Below are 16,422 nucleotides of genomic sequence, written 5' to 3' on the forward strand. Positions count from 1 at the left end.
ATAGACGCCTCATCGCCGCCGTAATACACACATTCAACCGTCCAACATTTATTACTATTCACCTTATTGTAACGACGGGCATAAAACCATTTAGCCGACCTTTTAAATGTGGTACCGGAATGTTCTTGAACTTGGCACAAAGCTAAATATTTACATCCACTATGGTCACTCGGATTAACAAGCTGGTGAAGCATCTCTCAAATCTCAGTACAAAACTCCCGGCTGTCTGGAAATTATCTTGTCTCCTTATGGGCTTGTCCGATCGTAAAGTGGGCAAGCATTTGTCAGTATTCAATATTCTAGGTACAGGACCATGCTCCGTATCTTTAATTGATTATCACATGACAGATCCTGTGTAGCAGAGTCTTACGACAAATTAGGTCCAGCATCTAGACTTACTATTACCCGATATTGTGATTTATATCTCATTAATATCAGGTTGACAATCTTGTGTAACCTTGTCAGCGCGTATGGCGCTGCTGAGGACCCTGACTCGTTTCATCCAAGCTAATGATTAACATAAAAGAGAAGTTTGTTTGGATCCCAACTCTGTTGTGCATGATCGCCATACCGTGGCACAGCTTGAATAAAATGTGGTGTTGATGTCTGGGATCAAGGAGCGAGCAAGTGTTCATGGGGATCTTATTGCAGTTGCGACGCCTCAGAATCTCTCAAAACTCGGACTCTACGGAGCTCCGAATAGCTATTGCCAAATTTCCGAATGGAATTGAAGTGAAAGATTTGATCCAGTGATTGAAGTCTTGTTTATTATCGTTTCTATCAACATATTCATCACATATGTCACTGCTATGGGCATAATTCTACTTTGAACAGTTGGAAGTGACCAGGAGTAAGTACCAAAAACTCGGAACCATAGAATTGCTTTTTTCTAAATGCCATCCACATGTACCACGAAGCTGTGCTCCCTTGCATTGTTCCAGCAGAGTTCTTTTTTTCAACTCCGTGACTCAAAAAGTTACAAGTTCTTTTGCGATCGACAAATATATGCAAGTGTTGACATTGGAGAGATGTATATCTCATTTCATCGCCATTCATCCAAATTCTTTACCATCTCTGTATTGTTCTTACAATGACATCGATACCCATATTATCACGACAAATCATCATATCCAGCCATAATGAAGGCCCTGCGGTTAATCTTGTATCATGGATAGGGTTGAGTACAATGATACTGAGTGTTGGAGCGAGGCTTGGGAGTAAATTTATGGTTGTGAGGCGATGGAGTACAGACGATAGTTTGATCATAGTTGCGATGGTTAGTATATTATAGCACGTCAAATCCTGAGAGCAATACTAATAGTCTAGTTCTTTGGGATATGTCATAGTATTTTTCTTTCAATGATGGTTAATAATGGACTTGGTCGGGATCAAGATACTCTCAACAGGAAGGAGCTGGAAAACTACCAAAAAGTTCGTCCCCTTTAGGATGTTCGTTGGAAATTTTGTTCTTTACTCAAAGATTTCTGAATCTTTTCTGACTTCGAGACAGTATGCTTACGCATCCCAATTGGTTTATATTCCGACTCTCTGCTTTGCGAAACTAAGTACATTGTTCTATTTACGAGCCTTAACGCCGGACTCCAATTACGCAATATTCAATCGAATTACCGAGATATGTGTGATATTATGGGCTTTAAGCGCCGAGATTTCTATCGTGTTCCAGTGCGACATGCCGAACCCTTGGGCCATTCTTTCTACAGGCAAATGTTTCAATATCGTAAGCTGAGTCGCTGTGTCTACCTTGGCGCAAATAGCTAACATCAGCAGGGCGCATTCTGGAAAGCTATTGGGGCCTTTGACATAGCAACTGATTGTGACATCATATTGTTGCCGATATTTCTCGTTTGGGGACTTCAGATGCCGTTGAGGCGCAAAGCCCTTGTTTTCATAGCATTTGGGACTAGAATATTGTAAGTGGAAATTTGGTATCCCCATTAGAGGTAGATAATCTAATGATCTGGCAGCATTTTACCCTTATCAATAGTGCGACTCGTCGTGATTTCTTCTTCGGGATCTCCCACGCTTCCAAATCAAACACTAATTTCATATCACAATTACCTCTGGACCTCTGTCCACCTAAACTCTGCCATTTTCTTCGCATGCTTGTCATTCCTCAAACCATTTATGGAATCAATGTCATCCGGTGGTCTTGCCGCATCCGTCAATCCAATGGATTCATCCTACAGCAACAAGCAATCCCCCTCCAATTCAAAGTTAAGCAACTTCATCTCTTCTCAATCTGGTTGGAAAGCCTCCAAGAAGAATTCTTCCAGGCCACCACAAGAGCTTCGCACTATATCAACGTTTCAAGACTACGATGAAGATGACGAAATCTTGACTCCTACCACCACATCTCCAAATTCTAATCTCAAAAGATCGTCACCTATGTTTAATATTCGATTCAATAATACAGATGCGAATGGGAAGCTGAGTTGCGAAGGAGAGGAACTTGGCACGTTGAGACCTGACGGAGCGATGACCTTTGCGCATATTAGACGCTCGACACCAGATGATGCCGCGGAAAGGAGTACGGTTGGTAGTGATAAGATGATTATTAGACGTACTACTGAATGGGACGTGCGAGAAGACTTCGAGAGCATTAGGGGAAGAAGGACTCATTCTGGAGATCGAGGCGTTGATGAAGAGGACTATGAGATACACAAGGCTAGTATGGAGAGGGGAGATGATAAAAATTGGGGTGAGAGAGGTACACATTTTGCTGGGTAGATGGTGGTGTCAAAGATCTGAAACGGAGATGAAAATTCATACCTAATGGAACATGGACGACGGTTTGCAAAGGCTAAACACAGGATATACCACAAGGTCAGGGAAGGCGAATTAACGGTTGGTGTTCATGGATATCGGGTGAAAGGATTAATTGGGCCTACTGGATGGGATATAACTCACTACTTGCACAGTTTCATTTGTTTTGTGTCAAAAATAATAGCATAATCAATCATTCATTAGACAAAACTTCTTCACGGTACCTACCTAGGCAGAGACAGTACCCCGTTCGGAACTTCAGTGTTTGATTGGCGATACTGCACCTACAAACACCATGCCCCGCCAAGAAACAAACGCACTCCTTCAAGATCTTAATTCACTGAAGTTTTGCATTCAAAAACCCATCAAATAACAATAACAAATCTGTCCCTTCATAAAATCCTAACAATTGCGTCCCTGCTGACTGTACATAATCCTTCATCCCAATCCCCCACTCCATAAGCACCAGCCTCATTTCACTCGCCTGCCTACACTGCAACACCCAGCACTCACCTCGGTATCAATATAAAAGAATCCATCTCAGAACCAAACCCCATAATACCATTTCCGCAAACAAATTATTGATCTCAAAGCGCAGTCAAAAGAGCGATAAACCTCTCCTTCTGCAATTTATCCAGTTCTCACCACTCCCCACAGCTGCGCCATCCACCACCCAGCATGCCAACCTACCTTCTCGAGATAGATCTTTCCACCAAAGACACCTTCGAACACTTTACCCAACTTATCAAAACCCTCTCCAATACTCCACCTGATTCCGATACTCATTCCGAATTATCAGAAGCTGATTCCGTAGGCCTTACGCATGATCCCGTAGAAAGCGGAATTCTCGTCATTCGTGAGTAATCCTCTTCTTACATTTTCCACTGATTTTCCACTCTACATCATTTTCTGCATCAACTCGAGAGAAAAATTTCGTAATGAAAGAATAACATACTCAAATGATCATGCAATGATACTAACAACCCCAGATTCCCACACCCTAGCAACACTCACCAAGATCCTAGAACCCCATCTTCCTTACTTTCCCATCACGCCCAAAATTACTCAGACGTCAGAGAAGGGAGTCTACGATCCTGCTGGATATCCTGTACAGCAACTTTTGATTTATGTACCGTTGGCTTCTGGGTCCGATGGTGATGCTAGTGCTAATATCGATGGGAATGGAGATGGTGGGGAAACAAAAATCCAGAAATTGAAGACATTATTTGATGTAAATTCAATACAACTTGAGCGGGAGGGGAAAGTAAGTGGGATGCGACAGGGTGAAATTATTATGCCCTCTTCATCTCCAGTATTCTCTTCAGAAATGCAGTATGAGGGTCGAAAATGTAGGGTCTGGAGTGTTTGGCTTACGTGGGTGTTGGCGAAGGAAAGGTATCATGAAGGTCGTGATGATGGAAAAGAGGGGAAGGTTGGGGAGGAGAAAGAAAGTCTTGCGGGGCAGATTGATTGGAAGAAGATGGGGGTGCTTGGATGGGAGGAAAGAAATTGGATGTTTAGCAGTTTGGAGGAGTTTCTGGCCAAAGATCGGAGTAGTTGTGGTGTCATGTGAGGAGGTGAGATATTTGTAATAAATGAGGAAGGCATGGAGCGGGAAAAAGAATCTGCTATTAGTTGTGGTTTTCGTTTTCTCATGCAAGATCATTCCAAAATTTCACGCAAGTTTCAAATGGAGTGAGCAACATTGTGAAGAAGCTTTGCAATATTTGGCACACGTCGAATACATTTTAATTACTCATAACCACAGCATTAAAGCACTATTTATATTTTCAAGATACAAAAGCAATGGTGTGTAATACTAATACATACCAAATTCTAGACTCACTCACCATTCCGATGAAAAGTAACCCTTGAAGCACTCGACATTTTAAAATTCATCCTCCGAATCGGTAAACACACCTCCACTACTAGTCTCCTCATCTTCATACTGATCATCATCCTCAGAACCACTGTCATCGCCCACTGCTACTCCATTCTCATCGGCATTCATGTCTGCCCAGTCATCGTTAAGGTCATCGTCATAAGCAGTGCTCGCTACAGCCCCCTTTGAACTGGACATCCCTCTACGATTGGGCTGGGTGAGCTTTGCAGTGGCGTTCAGTTCGTTTTTGCTGAAAAATGGATGAGTTTCGGTAAGGACCTTGCCTTGACAAACATATCCCATGGGTGCATGAGAGAAGTCTTGGCCTTTGCGTCTAACACTCAACCATTCTTGCAGGAATGTTAGAGGTCTGGACGTAAAACCGACGGAGGTCTGATCTTTTCCATTGCCGTTTTCCGTGGCTTTCCCATCGATAACATGGCCATCTTCTTCCAAGCAGTCTTCTTGTAACTCTTCCATAGTCTTCTGTATTCCAAATCCCAAGAATCCACGAAGATACTCATATTGAGAGTACTCAAAGTAAAGAGCTCCCGAGAAGATACCTAACTGTACTAATAACCACGATGGTGCAATCCAGTCCTTTGAAAGCGCGGGTATAGCATAATATCGGAGATCATTGAAGTTAATAAGCATCTTGCGGGTCGTAGGAGCTGCATATGTCAAGAGAAAACATACAGGAGCTAAACAGTCACGAAGAATTGGAATGAGGAGCTCCGTTTCTTCAGGTATCACGACTAACGCGGTTTCGGTAATAGGACTCCACAGAAGCCAACTCACTTGACGCTAAACAATAAATGTTAGCAAAAGTTTACATACAAAACATCATTTGAACCCAAATGAATCTTGGAAGTGTAACAATCTCTCATGTCCGTTGAAACCCTCAAAGTCATCCAAGGTCCAAAACGGATTATGTAGAAGGAAACACTCAAAGTCATCCAAGGTCCAAAACGGATTATGTAGAAGGAAACATTCTCCAAGAAGACTGTTAAGGCATAGAGCCAACTTACCAGAAAATTATCGTGTGGTTGAATCACTTTAACAGTACGCATGAATTCTCTAGACACAAATAGTCGAGAATTGAGAGCTTTAGAGTTGATTCCAAACTTCCTACCAATGTCGGTTTTTCTCAAAGCTACAAAGGCATGTTCACAACACTGTAGGGTTGGTTAGTCATTATTGCTTATCAAAGAAGTTATTAGGGGGATAATGAGAAAACCATAGATTAGTGACGTATCAAAATGGTCCATTGAATGGAATGGAAAAGCGGAAATTTGACATCAGGGAACGGAAGTAGGTAGTAGAGGAAAGTTAATCGGCGGGCTGATTGAACTTACTGCAGAGCCTGCTGGAATTCGGCCAGTTCTGACAAAGGTTACAATATCCTTGTCCAGCCCAGGGAATGACCAAGCGGTATAATGAATAGGTCTTTGAACCTCGCGCACAGTTTCGACTTCGTAGGCAACTTCTCTCTCTTGTTCAACTTCTTGTAAAGCAGTATGATGAACAGCATCGCCAGTATCTCGAAAGCTTTTGCGCATTGCATTGAGCTCTTTGACAAAACTGGCTGTTTGGGAGGCCAATTCGCCAGTACCAATTACAGTCTTGCTTTTGGTTTTAATTCCGTAAAGTTGATGTAAAGAAAGCTGCTCCTTTTGCCTGAGGGTATCTAGATACTGCTCTCGATGGTCCGCGTTGGTGAGGAAATCTACATTATCAGCAGCAGCCTGAACTCTACGGCAATAATCAATGCCCTGAGAATAATAAAGTGGCTGCATAAGCTCTATACCTATACACGTCTGCTCCAGAAGCCAACAGATGACATCGTACGAGTCCAGGTTATTACCATGGGTCTTTTTAACACAGTCCAATATGCTCTGATTGACCTCAGGTGGTGCGAAGAATATAACAGATTGAGTAGTCGCGAGTTGCCTCAGTCTCATTGCTGCCTGCACAGTATGATCTTTGCTTTGTCCAAGACCTATTCAAAATTAGTATCAGCGTCGTTGTTTTCGAAAATTATGAACTCACTTAAAGTTAGCGCTCCACAAGCATTAGCAGGCATTTTCAGATCAATTCCACGACAATGGGCTTCATCAAGATAAACAACAACGTCTCTTAAGTCATCGGAATATGGTGAAGCAGATAACGGCACTGGTCTGTACTTCTTATGGACCACCATTGGCTTTCCTGCTTCATCAAAGTAAACGGCGGCTTGTGCTTGTGTGTCGATCTCAAGCCATGTTCTTGCAAGCGACTCATTGCTCAACTCGAGAATCTGGGCTCCAGCATCGATGAGCACTCGGATGCCCAATTTCGAGATCTTGCGCAACAAGTCAATCTCAGAGAGATGCCGGCCTCGTTCGTCAGCTGCAACTACATATCGCCGGTTTCTGGGCTGAAGCAAGTAAGTGAGAACCTCAGAGTTGGTATGGGCAAGTCTCTCCAAGTCTTGCTGCTTGAGAGTGAGTGGCAGTAAGTTTCTATTATCATTGGTGCCGCTAAAGCCTGTCGTAATGGAATTTGGATTGTCCGCTGATGATAAAGGGATCTCCCAGCCGCTGGCCTGTAGTTTGAGGCTGAAGGATTTGGCGTGTGCCGGAAATACAAAATTGTTACAGTAGTAGTCGATGATTACTGGAGATAGATTGAAATGCGTCCATAACTCAAGCATTTGTTGTTCATCTTCAAGATTAATACTATTCCAATCCCGTAACGTATCAGGCAATACAGAACAGCTCATAGACCATTGATCATATATAGTGGCCGGATCATCTGATTTGAGAACATGCTCGAGGGCTTGGTGCAATTGCTTGTTATTAAGTCCATCATAATAAAATGCTAAACAAGTAAGAAGTATTGCGACGTCTGGGTGGCCCCATTCCGCTTGATCCGAAGGTACACCTTTGCCATGGAATGGAACCGCAATAGGGTCTCTATCGGGGTGAAGACCATATTGTACGTGCCACCTCTTTTTTAGCGCCAACAACAATATTCGGTGTACCAACAGACCGCGAACATTTAAGAGATTGCGTTTCATTGCGGGGTTATCTGGAAATATACCTTTCACAACCTTAGATATACTTGTGGTAACCTTGGGTTTTGTTATAAAATCCCTAATGGCTATACGATCCAATTTGGAGCAACGGGACACATCCAGAATTGAAGTTCTCCCAGTACATATATCAGCAACAAGTCGATTCAGCAGCTCCTCCTCAACATCTTTCCGGAGGAAAAATGGCATAGGGTAGCCCCCACAATCTCTTCGAACAACTTCGATACTATGAGGATAAGCTTTCTCGAGATGGTATAGATGCCCTTCTACAAGAGCCAGCAAAGCTTGAGCTGTCTCCCAACGATGAGGATAATTGTCAACCGAGTTCTGAGCACCACTTGGATATATTAGCTGTGTGCGTAATGAGAGAATTTGATCGCTTTCATCCATCACATCTCGACAACGATTATTTAACCATTGTTGCACTTTTATCATAGAATTTCCCTCATTTAAATGACCATCTGAAAGACGTTGAAGCCCAGATAATCGAAATGACAATATATGCTCCGGCAAAGCAATAGTGATACCTGAATTTTGAAGAGCCGCCTTGTGCAAGTTGAAGTAAGTCTTAAATGTATCTCTAGGAGTTTTTCTTGAGAATGGTACGTGGAGGATGCTTCTTCCTAAGAGAGATCCAAGACGTGCTTGTAACAACTGCGCCGTTGGCACCAATAATGGTTTCGGCACAATAATTCGCACGAGACGCTCGGCATTTGCTAGCTTACACGCCACCATAGGTACAATGATTGACGTCTTTCCTTGTCCCATGTTCATTTGTAGAACAGAATTTGATTTGGAGTTCGGAGAAATTGTAGCTCTGGCTACGTCAACTTGATCAGGCCGAATAAGAACATTCGCTTCCACCTCGATCAAAAGCCAATCAGGCTCTTCAATTGGCTTCCAATTTGAATGACCCGGATTATTCTGTTCTTCAATCAAGCGTTGTTGGTCGCCCTTCGAGATTGCTTCTTCGATTCTGAGTAGTTTTTGAAGTTCTGTGATGTGTAAAGCATAATTGATCAAAGTCTCTCTCATGCCACTCCCAAAATTGATTTCGGTGCTCCAGGTTGAACGTAGATTCTCAAGCAGTGTTATGGTTGAAACACATGGGTATAAACCTCCTGGTCGCAACCATGCAGCACTCGGGCTGTCAAATGATTGACATATTTCTTTGAAAACTTCTCTTATGGCGCTTCTAGTCTTGTCTATATCACTGGAAAGCTTCAGAGAGTCGACATTTTTTCTGCCGCCTTTCGGAATCTGCTCAAACAATTTGAATGAAGACAGGCTTTGTAGCAGTCCCTGTCCATATTTTTGGCGCACCAACGAGGCTTCATTGCCCATGAGATCTAAAATAACTAACATCAGTAAGAGTCCATGTGTAAATCATGCATTTTGATCAAGAGAAAATTAATTTCTGATTTGACTTACTTAAAACAATGCGCTCGAGAAGCGACGCTTCTTCAGAGATTATATGGCCATTGTGACTCGATTTTTCGGCTTGTGGATTGGGCGGAGCTGTTATAGTAGATGCCAGCATGACCTTGCATGGCATTTGCATCAAATCTTTTGACAGCATGGGAAATTCACTGCCTCGAACTCTTGATGCATACACAATTTGTTTTTGAACCTCCATGTTTGGCAACTGAAAATTGGCTCCACTGTAAGCTCGAAAAATCACTTTTTGAACCTCCTCAAGATACTTAGATAGCTCCATATTCTGGAATATTCTTGCCCAATCGTCGAGAATAATGCTCATAGCTTTGGCGATATCTATATTTACAGGAGTCGAAAATCCGACAATGGAAGGTTCTAGGCACGGCCATTGAGCAAGCAAAAAGTTCGCAAATAGCTCACAATCAGTATCTGTCTGAGTTTCGTACTGATGTTCTTGACGTTCTAGGTTCTTGCGCTGTTTCGTGTGTAGCTTGAATCCGCCAAAAGTATCACGGAAGTCTTGCGGGTAGGGTATGCGGCACGGCTTTAGCAATTGTATGATGTATGCAAGATGCGGGATTTGATTTGGACGAAAATGGACATAATTCCGATAGGTTGGAGGATCCAATTTTTTCAGGTCTTCCAATACAGAGCACGCCAGCAATACTCTAATCAGATCCATATCGATATCATCTCGAAATGACATCAAAGAAAATTGGAACTGAAGTCGAAACTTGTCGTCGACGGAAGCCTGTCGACAGAATTGATACAATGGGCCGAATGATACACTAAAATCAACATCTAAACGATCCGACAAGAGAACTCTCTTGGGTTCTGTGTGGAAACCTTTCAGATTAGGGTATTGCTGCAGCACTCCGGCCAAATCTGCTACGGCATGTGTTTTTTGGGGCCATTGTATGATATGATCAACACATTCTAAGATATTTTTGCGTCTTTGACTAGCACAGTACTTGTCTCTTGAATCGTATACAAGATCTGGAGCTATCATAAGGTTTTCAAGAAACCCATCTTGGCGCTTGAAAAGTCTCAAGCAGTTGTAGCTTCGATTGACAAGGTGTTCTTGTTGCACTCCCTTCAGCTCCAGCATCCCTTGTGTTTTTTCTTGAGAAAACATTTCTAAGTTGTCACTTTTGTCGATCAATTCTTGAACTATCGAGTAGTAGCCGTCGTATTGAATAGTGGTTGTCCATTTATCATTCCATTCTACTTTCTGCATAGAATTTCCGTCCTCTGGGTAATACACCCTGACTGGGCTGAGCCTCGCAATTTTCGAAAGACACAAGCGCGCTGTCAGTGTTAGAGGTGCCCAAGGCTGATAGAGACCAGATTTTAAACACGCAACGGCCTCCTCTGTACCAGTACGCTTAGTTAAAATGTCTGGTAGGAGAAAGGATGTCACGCTATGCAGTAAGGCTTTGGTGTAAAGCTGCCAAGGCTCAGCTGGACAATCGATACGCCCCAAGGTATCATTGACAAAAAAGCGACCATAAGCTCCATTATTTTCAATAAGTACTTGAACATGTATTCCATGACATTCAGATTTCACACTGTTGGGATCGTGACCAGGCATTGGCACTAGAATACTACGCACCCGAGGATTGATTGTATCGCGCAGTACAATTTTGCTTCGTAGTCCATACCAAGTTCCACAATCTTGATCCGCGTCTATTTCCGCATGCAGCTGTGACGAAGCAAGATACTTCTTATTGTTAACTGTGAAAGATAAAGAGAGGCGTTTCAGCTCAACAGTGAGATTGTTCTTCTGTGGCTGGTAGACTGTCAAATGGCCCGGTTTCTCAAAATATTGAAGAATCCTGTAAACTCGTTTGAATGTTATACTAAATGGATCGACTAAACAGGAAGAACGACGATGAGCTTTACGGGTGCGTATATTTAGCTGCCAGTTGGCATCTTTGAACCTCCATATATGTGGTTTCTGTCGAATCTCGACAATGCCCGTATTTAAGTTGAGCCAGCTTATTTGCATTAGCTTTAGTGTATTGATTATGCATAGGAATTTGAGTAACTTACTGAACACAATCAAACACTAGGGGTTCCGGTAAATCAAAACTATTATCGGTGTAAAATACTGTTCTGGGTATTTGTTCCAGAACAGTGTTGCCTAAGCAAGCTCGCACAACGACTTCTCCATCACGGGAACCGAGATGGATTGTATGTCCGAATTGATCATTCGCTAACTGGAACTGGGAGCCGGGCAAAGAAGAAGGAAAAGTGAGATGGTTGACATCACCAAAGAGATCTTGGAGAGTAGCTGAAGCTCTATACTCGGCAGGGAGCATCCCTAGAGGCTGGCCGTCTATCAAGAGATAACCGTAGAATAAATGAAAACTCAGCGTCTGTTCTTTCATGAAAGAGGAGCTAATGACTTTCGCATAGACCCACCACTTGTCAGGACAATCAAAAACCAACGTTGATGACACACGTGGCTTACTTCCTTCTGGTAATGGCCACACAATGCCCACTGCTAGTAGTAAGGATTCAGGGCTAGCAATCAGAGATTCGCGTATAACATGTCGCATGTGATAGACGGCCTTCAAGTCTTGAATGATAGCACTCCTGAGCCCAAGTGGTGCCAGAGCAGGATCATTGGAAAGGTTGTCTTGTAGCGTGATTGAGCATTCGATAAAGCAACGAAGTGTAGTGGGCTCTAAAAGTTTGTTGTCGTAATTGAAAATTGTTCTTCGGCAGAGAAGAGCGGCCCATAGACAGTATGTTTGGCATCTAGAAGCGGTATCAGAATCAACTGCTTGTCTTATTTCTTCTCTGAGAACCTTCACCCAAGATGAAGTGATTGACCGAGCGGTTTCGAGTGACTGTGAGGCTAGTTCAACAATACTGGGTGCCGCCAGCTCCTTGATGCGTAAAAGTATTGTCAATATCATCTGCATGGAATAATTCTCACGATAATTTGTCCTGATATTCTTCAGTCTCCGGTCCAATTGCTCCAACATCCTACAACAGAAACTATTATCTCGGAATGATTGATGAATGACACGTAAATAATCACCGTCGGTATTAGGACCAGCTTCGAGTATTAAACGCGAAACTAAGATAGCCATTGATTCGGTACTGAAGTTCAAATTCTGAGAACCAAGCTCTACCAACAATTGTGTAAGACGGCGCGTCTTGCCTGAGATTAGTGCTTGAAAGGCCATAAACTCATGGACATTGAGACCTCTGGGACATTTTGATTGGCTGGCAATGACTTCGTACGACGAAATACCATCCATATTGACAGACGGGCCTTGCGTAAGCACCGAGAATGGTGAGGTTTTAGGCAACATGAAGTTGAAATGATGCGAAAATGATGGTCGTTGATTGTGAAAGTCTCGGCTTAGCCATCGTTGAGAACGAAAATCGTAGTAGGATAATCTCAGGGTATTGGAGGGACACACATCATCGATACCAACAGGGAATAAAACGGTGCGATAACTAGACATATGAGTCAGTGATTGTTGTCCAAGTTTGTGCATGGACTTGTGCTATGGAAGAGCCAACTAACTGAGTATTGTGGAATATTTTTCTAGTTGACCCTAATGAAATTCCATGTTCTTTGTTCCTCATATATTCCGAGAGTCCCGGATAATCTTTTAAAAGGACCTGGAGTACAATTAGTTTTGTTCACTCATGGTATGATCCAATTTATCGGAAACTATGTGGAGAGAGCTTACTCTAGGTTCCGTGAAAACAACTTGGTTCTTTGGAAAAGCCAAGGCAATCAGGACTTTCCAGGTTGTGTCTCGATAAACCGAAAATGCCTGAGGGCAAGCCAGCTCGAAGACCACCGCTCTTTTTTGGATAGGATCTAAAGGTAAAGGATGCTCGTACACCTATAGTTTTATCAATCACCGACCTCCCATTAATTACTAGATCCAAAGAGGCAACATATCGCAGTGGGGTTTTTCTCACCTTGATTCTAAAGAACTTGGCCCGCTTCTCCATCGAGCACTTTGGACAACTTGGGCTGTGTCCATCGATTGTGTTTATGCAGGTGCTTTCGTTGATCATTTTGATAAGATTGTCATACCTTTCACTCTCCTTTGACCACTCTGCTATCTTTCTCTCACGTGATTGCTCAGCGTCAAGTTCTATAGCTTCAAGAAGCTCTTGCAGCCTTGAAGCTTCATCAGACTCAATAAAGTAGCGGTCGGCAAAGCATCCTTGTGCTGGATCCTCGAATATGGTTCTGTGTCCTCCATTACCGACTGCAGCTCTGCAGCGATCTTGTATATACTTCTGAACTTTTTGTAGTCTAGACATATCTTTTTTCAGAGATAGTTGGAAAATATCCATCATCTCGGACGTGAAGAAAGGATGAAAATTCTTAAGTAATGGATAGAGAAAGCATGCATGTTTGTCCATAGAGATCCAAAGCTCCATGATGCTCAACAACATTATGGAACGTTCCTCGGAGTTAACAGAATAAGCGCCTTCGGATTCCTTGATATATCTATATATTTCTCGTGAGACCTCCCTGCATCGGGATTGGTTTTCGAGATTGGTGGCAGATGGAGAATGGTGTCTCGACTCAATACCAATCTCCATATCGCAGAGAGCAATATATCGGTCTCCGAAACTCCCAATCTTCCTGGAAGCAGCTGCAGATACGTCAACTTTCTTTGTAGAATTACAAAACTGTGGAGGCGGACGAAGAGCTTCATCCATGATGCGATGTAGGTAACGGCCGCTGTTGGGAAGTGTTAAGTATAAATCACGATCCGCAGCGCGTTTTGGAAGTGTCATGACTGGTCGTTGATTCAACCGCTTGAATGCTAGCCACTCTGATTCAATTCGTTCTGAGGCCCGTTGAATTGCTTTTTGGAAATTTGGTCGCAAAGCCTTGAAGGTGTGTTCGTACACAGCTCCCAGAGAAGTTGATGCTTTGACGTCATCGTTTTCGAGCTTGGCAAGGCGTCGGCAAAGTTTTGTTTTCAAGTATGATAATGATTCAAGACGGAGTTCGTACATGTGAAGCTCAAGAAGTTGTGCCATAGCTAGACATCTCATGAATTTGTACTGTGTCCGGCCGGAATCTGACATTGAGTATAGTTGTCTCTGTATGGCAACTCGCAATACGAGATAAAAGGGATTTCGTCTCCATGGCTTTGCAGCATTGAACCATAGTACATCGTCTCGAATGCGCTTCTTCAGAATTGTAGGATATACCCTACGGCCATTTCCTTCCAATAGCGTCATGAGCATTTGAGATATGAGGGCGCACGAAGCAGTATCGCGTTCCTCAATGACGAGAGAACCAGCTTTACATGTTCTCGCAGCGAATCGTTTGATTGACTCGGTGCTGGATTGCTCTAAGAAAACAGCCAACTCTTCTAAAAAACTAGATTCGTTGAATGTTGACAAAGGGAGATCGACGGCATACCCAGGAAAACTCCATTCCAAGGCATTCTCAGCAGCCATGACATTCTGTGCGGATGCCGATGTCTCGAAAGACTCAAAGACTACGCGATCCTCGGAACTTTTAGATCCAGTTAGAAAACAGGGCTCTGACAAATATTGTGATTGCGATAGCTTGGAACATACCGATAAATGAGTAGAGCTGCGTTCTGCTCCGCAATATTAAGAATCAAATAGACATTTTTCTGTAGAGATTGAAACTCAGACAAGAGCGTATCTCTTGATAATCTTCCTCTAGTATTCAATGCTTTTGCCGTTTCCAATGATCGACGGATCCAATCCCAATTCTCAGACAGCTTGTCCCTCGTGATGCTTCTCATCGTCCTGGAAGCCGTGATGAAATGGTCAATAATAGCACTTTCCAATCCTTCGTTTCTGTCGTCCCTCCCTGGGAGCCGGGGAGGGAGGACGATATGGTTGACCAACGATTCCATAACGGAATTCGTTGTCGCCATGGCGACTGAAAGGATATGGTGTAGTTGTTGATCGAGTTATGAATTTGGAACAACGTAGATAGAGAGGTAGTTGTTCCCACAGTCTAAGGAAGTGTGACGAAGTTGTTACACGAATCAAATCAAAAGAATCAAAAGACGAAATGGATTTTTATAGGAATTGAAAGTTGAAGTGAAAAGAATTTTTGGAGGTGAAGTCTCAACAACCCCCGCCCCACTAGCGCGGAACCAAGACAACAACAAAAAGTACCTTGCACGGGACAGGCACCCCATATTGCTTTTTCAATCTTCCAATTAGAATTTCGTAATCAAATGATCGTTTGAGTATCTGGGTACCCAATGCCTATCGATAAATGAGGCTTATTTGGGAAACTTTGGTTCGCAATTTACTGCTTCATTTCGTCCATCACGCCTTTCATCTTTAAAGAGATTACTACCCACCTGATAAGTGTGCTTCCTGGTTGAGCATCCATTCGAGTACAATATCACACATACTCAACCATTCGAATCATTTCATGCATCCTCCCGCCAATCATAACATCCGCACTTGGATGCGAGTATACGAGTCGATTTTTATCTCTATTTGATGGATGTCTGCCTATACTCATCTTCCACTTCCGCTTCGAGTTTGAAATTGACCAAAATCTCACAGAGATTATTGAGCAAAATGAAGTCATGTTGTTATTCACAAGCTTGGGCTCAACGGCAGCCTCGCAAATATGAGAGGCTATGCCTTCACCATCAAGGTTCAGGAGATACTCATCCAGATAACTTCATTCCTTCTATAGCATAAACCACTTGATTATCATCTATGACATTCGACTCTGATATCAAGAAGAACCAGTGGGCATCTCACTAGATATGATGGCTGAGACACCACCTTGCAGCATCTCTTTCCAACAAAGAAAAGGAAAATCACAGGAAACTCAGCCTACAATCATTGAATTATTGCATCCATATATTTACTGGAACTCTCCCTACCAACCCGAAATGAACAACAAACAAACAACCTTGACATATGCGGCCTTCCTGCGATACGACACCGAGCTTAACCGAGCCACTTGAATGCATTAATGGCTGCTGCAGATATCCATCACCAAGCAGATATCTTCTCATTCGTTCATCAAACCTACAAATGAAACACTCCTTGCTAAAACCAACATTATGATGAGAAGAAAAGGGATCATACTTTACCAGTGAAGACCTCATAGCAGTCGCCCTTACAAACGCAAGCCTCATCATCAACACCAGTGCATTATCGCCATAGAAAAGGTTTATTGGACTTACCAACCAAGGTCTTAACATCCTACACAATATATGTTACAAAACCAGTCAGT

The 16,422-nt window shown here is 42.9% G+C and overlaps 3 protein-coding genes across 3 annotated transcripts; 2 read left to right on the forward strand and 1 right to left on the reverse strand.

The window, feature by feature from the left end:
- Positions 1-647: 647 nt before the first annotated feature.
- Positions 648-2,985, forward strand: EAE98_002512 (uncharacterized protein). Its single transcript, XM_038950132.1, has 5 exons — positions 648-1,276; positions 1,327-1,431; positions 1,511-1,738; positions 1,789-1,931; positions 1,986-2,985. The coding sequence occupies exons 1-5, from the start codon at positions 1,091-1,093 to the stop codon at positions 2,746-2,748; spliced, it is 1,425 nt and encodes a 474-aa protein (XP_038813871.1). The 5' UTR covers positions 648-1,090; the 3' UTR covers positions 2,749-2,985.
- A 477-nt stretch (positions 2,986-3,462) lies between these two features.
- EAE98_002513 (uncharacterized protein) lies at positions 3,463-4,357 on the forward strand (the record flags this gene model as incomplete). Its single annotated transcript, XM_038950133.1, has 2 exons — positions 3,463-3,640; positions 3,774-4,357. The coding sequence occupies 2 exons, from the start codon at positions 3,463-3,465 to the stop codon at positions 4,355-4,357; spliced, it is 762 nt and encodes a 253-aa protein (XP_038813872.1).
- Positions 4,358-4,543: 186 nt separating this feature from the next.
- Positions 4,544-15,088, reverse strand: EAE98_002514 (uncharacterized protein; the record flags this gene model as incomplete). Its single annotated transcript, XM_038950134.1, has 10 exons — positions 4,544-5,470; positions 5,695-5,841; positions 6,022-6,665; positions 6,716-9,088; positions 9,171-11,173; positions 11,229-12,650; positions 12,721-12,818; positions 12,890-13,048; positions 13,128-14,694; positions 14,760-15,088. 10 exons carry the CDS (start codon positions 15,086-15,088, stop codon positions 4,673-4,675), a joined length of 9,540 nt encoding a protein of 3,179 aa, XP_038813873.1. The 3' UTR covers positions 4,544-4,672.
- Positions 15,089-16,422: the final 1,334 nt, after the last annotated feature.

The sequence above is a fragment of the Botrytis deweyae genome, assembly GCF_014898535.1.
Source record: "Botrytis deweyae strain B1 chromosome Unknown BDEW_004, whole genome shotgun sequence".
In the NCBI taxonomy this organism is placed as follows: domain Eukaryota; kingdom Fungi; phylum Ascomycota; class Leotiomycetes; order Helotiales; family Sclerotiniaceae; genus Botrytis; species Botrytis deweyae.

Excerpts from the sequence above, each read along its gene's own strand:
- EAE98_002512 (XM_038950132.1), top strand. The coding sequence starts at position 1,091 with ATGACATCGATACCCATATTATCACGACAAATCATCATATCCAGCCAT. Across the intron at positions 1,432-1,510 it reads AGCTGGAAAACTACCAAAAA|TATGCTTACGCATCCCAATT; the intron begins GTTCGTCCCCTT and ends ACTTCGAGACAG. Across the intron at positions 1,932-1,985 it reads GCATTTGGGACTAGAATATT|CATTTTACCCTTATCAATAG; the intron begins GTAAGTGGAAAT and ends ATGATCTGGCAG.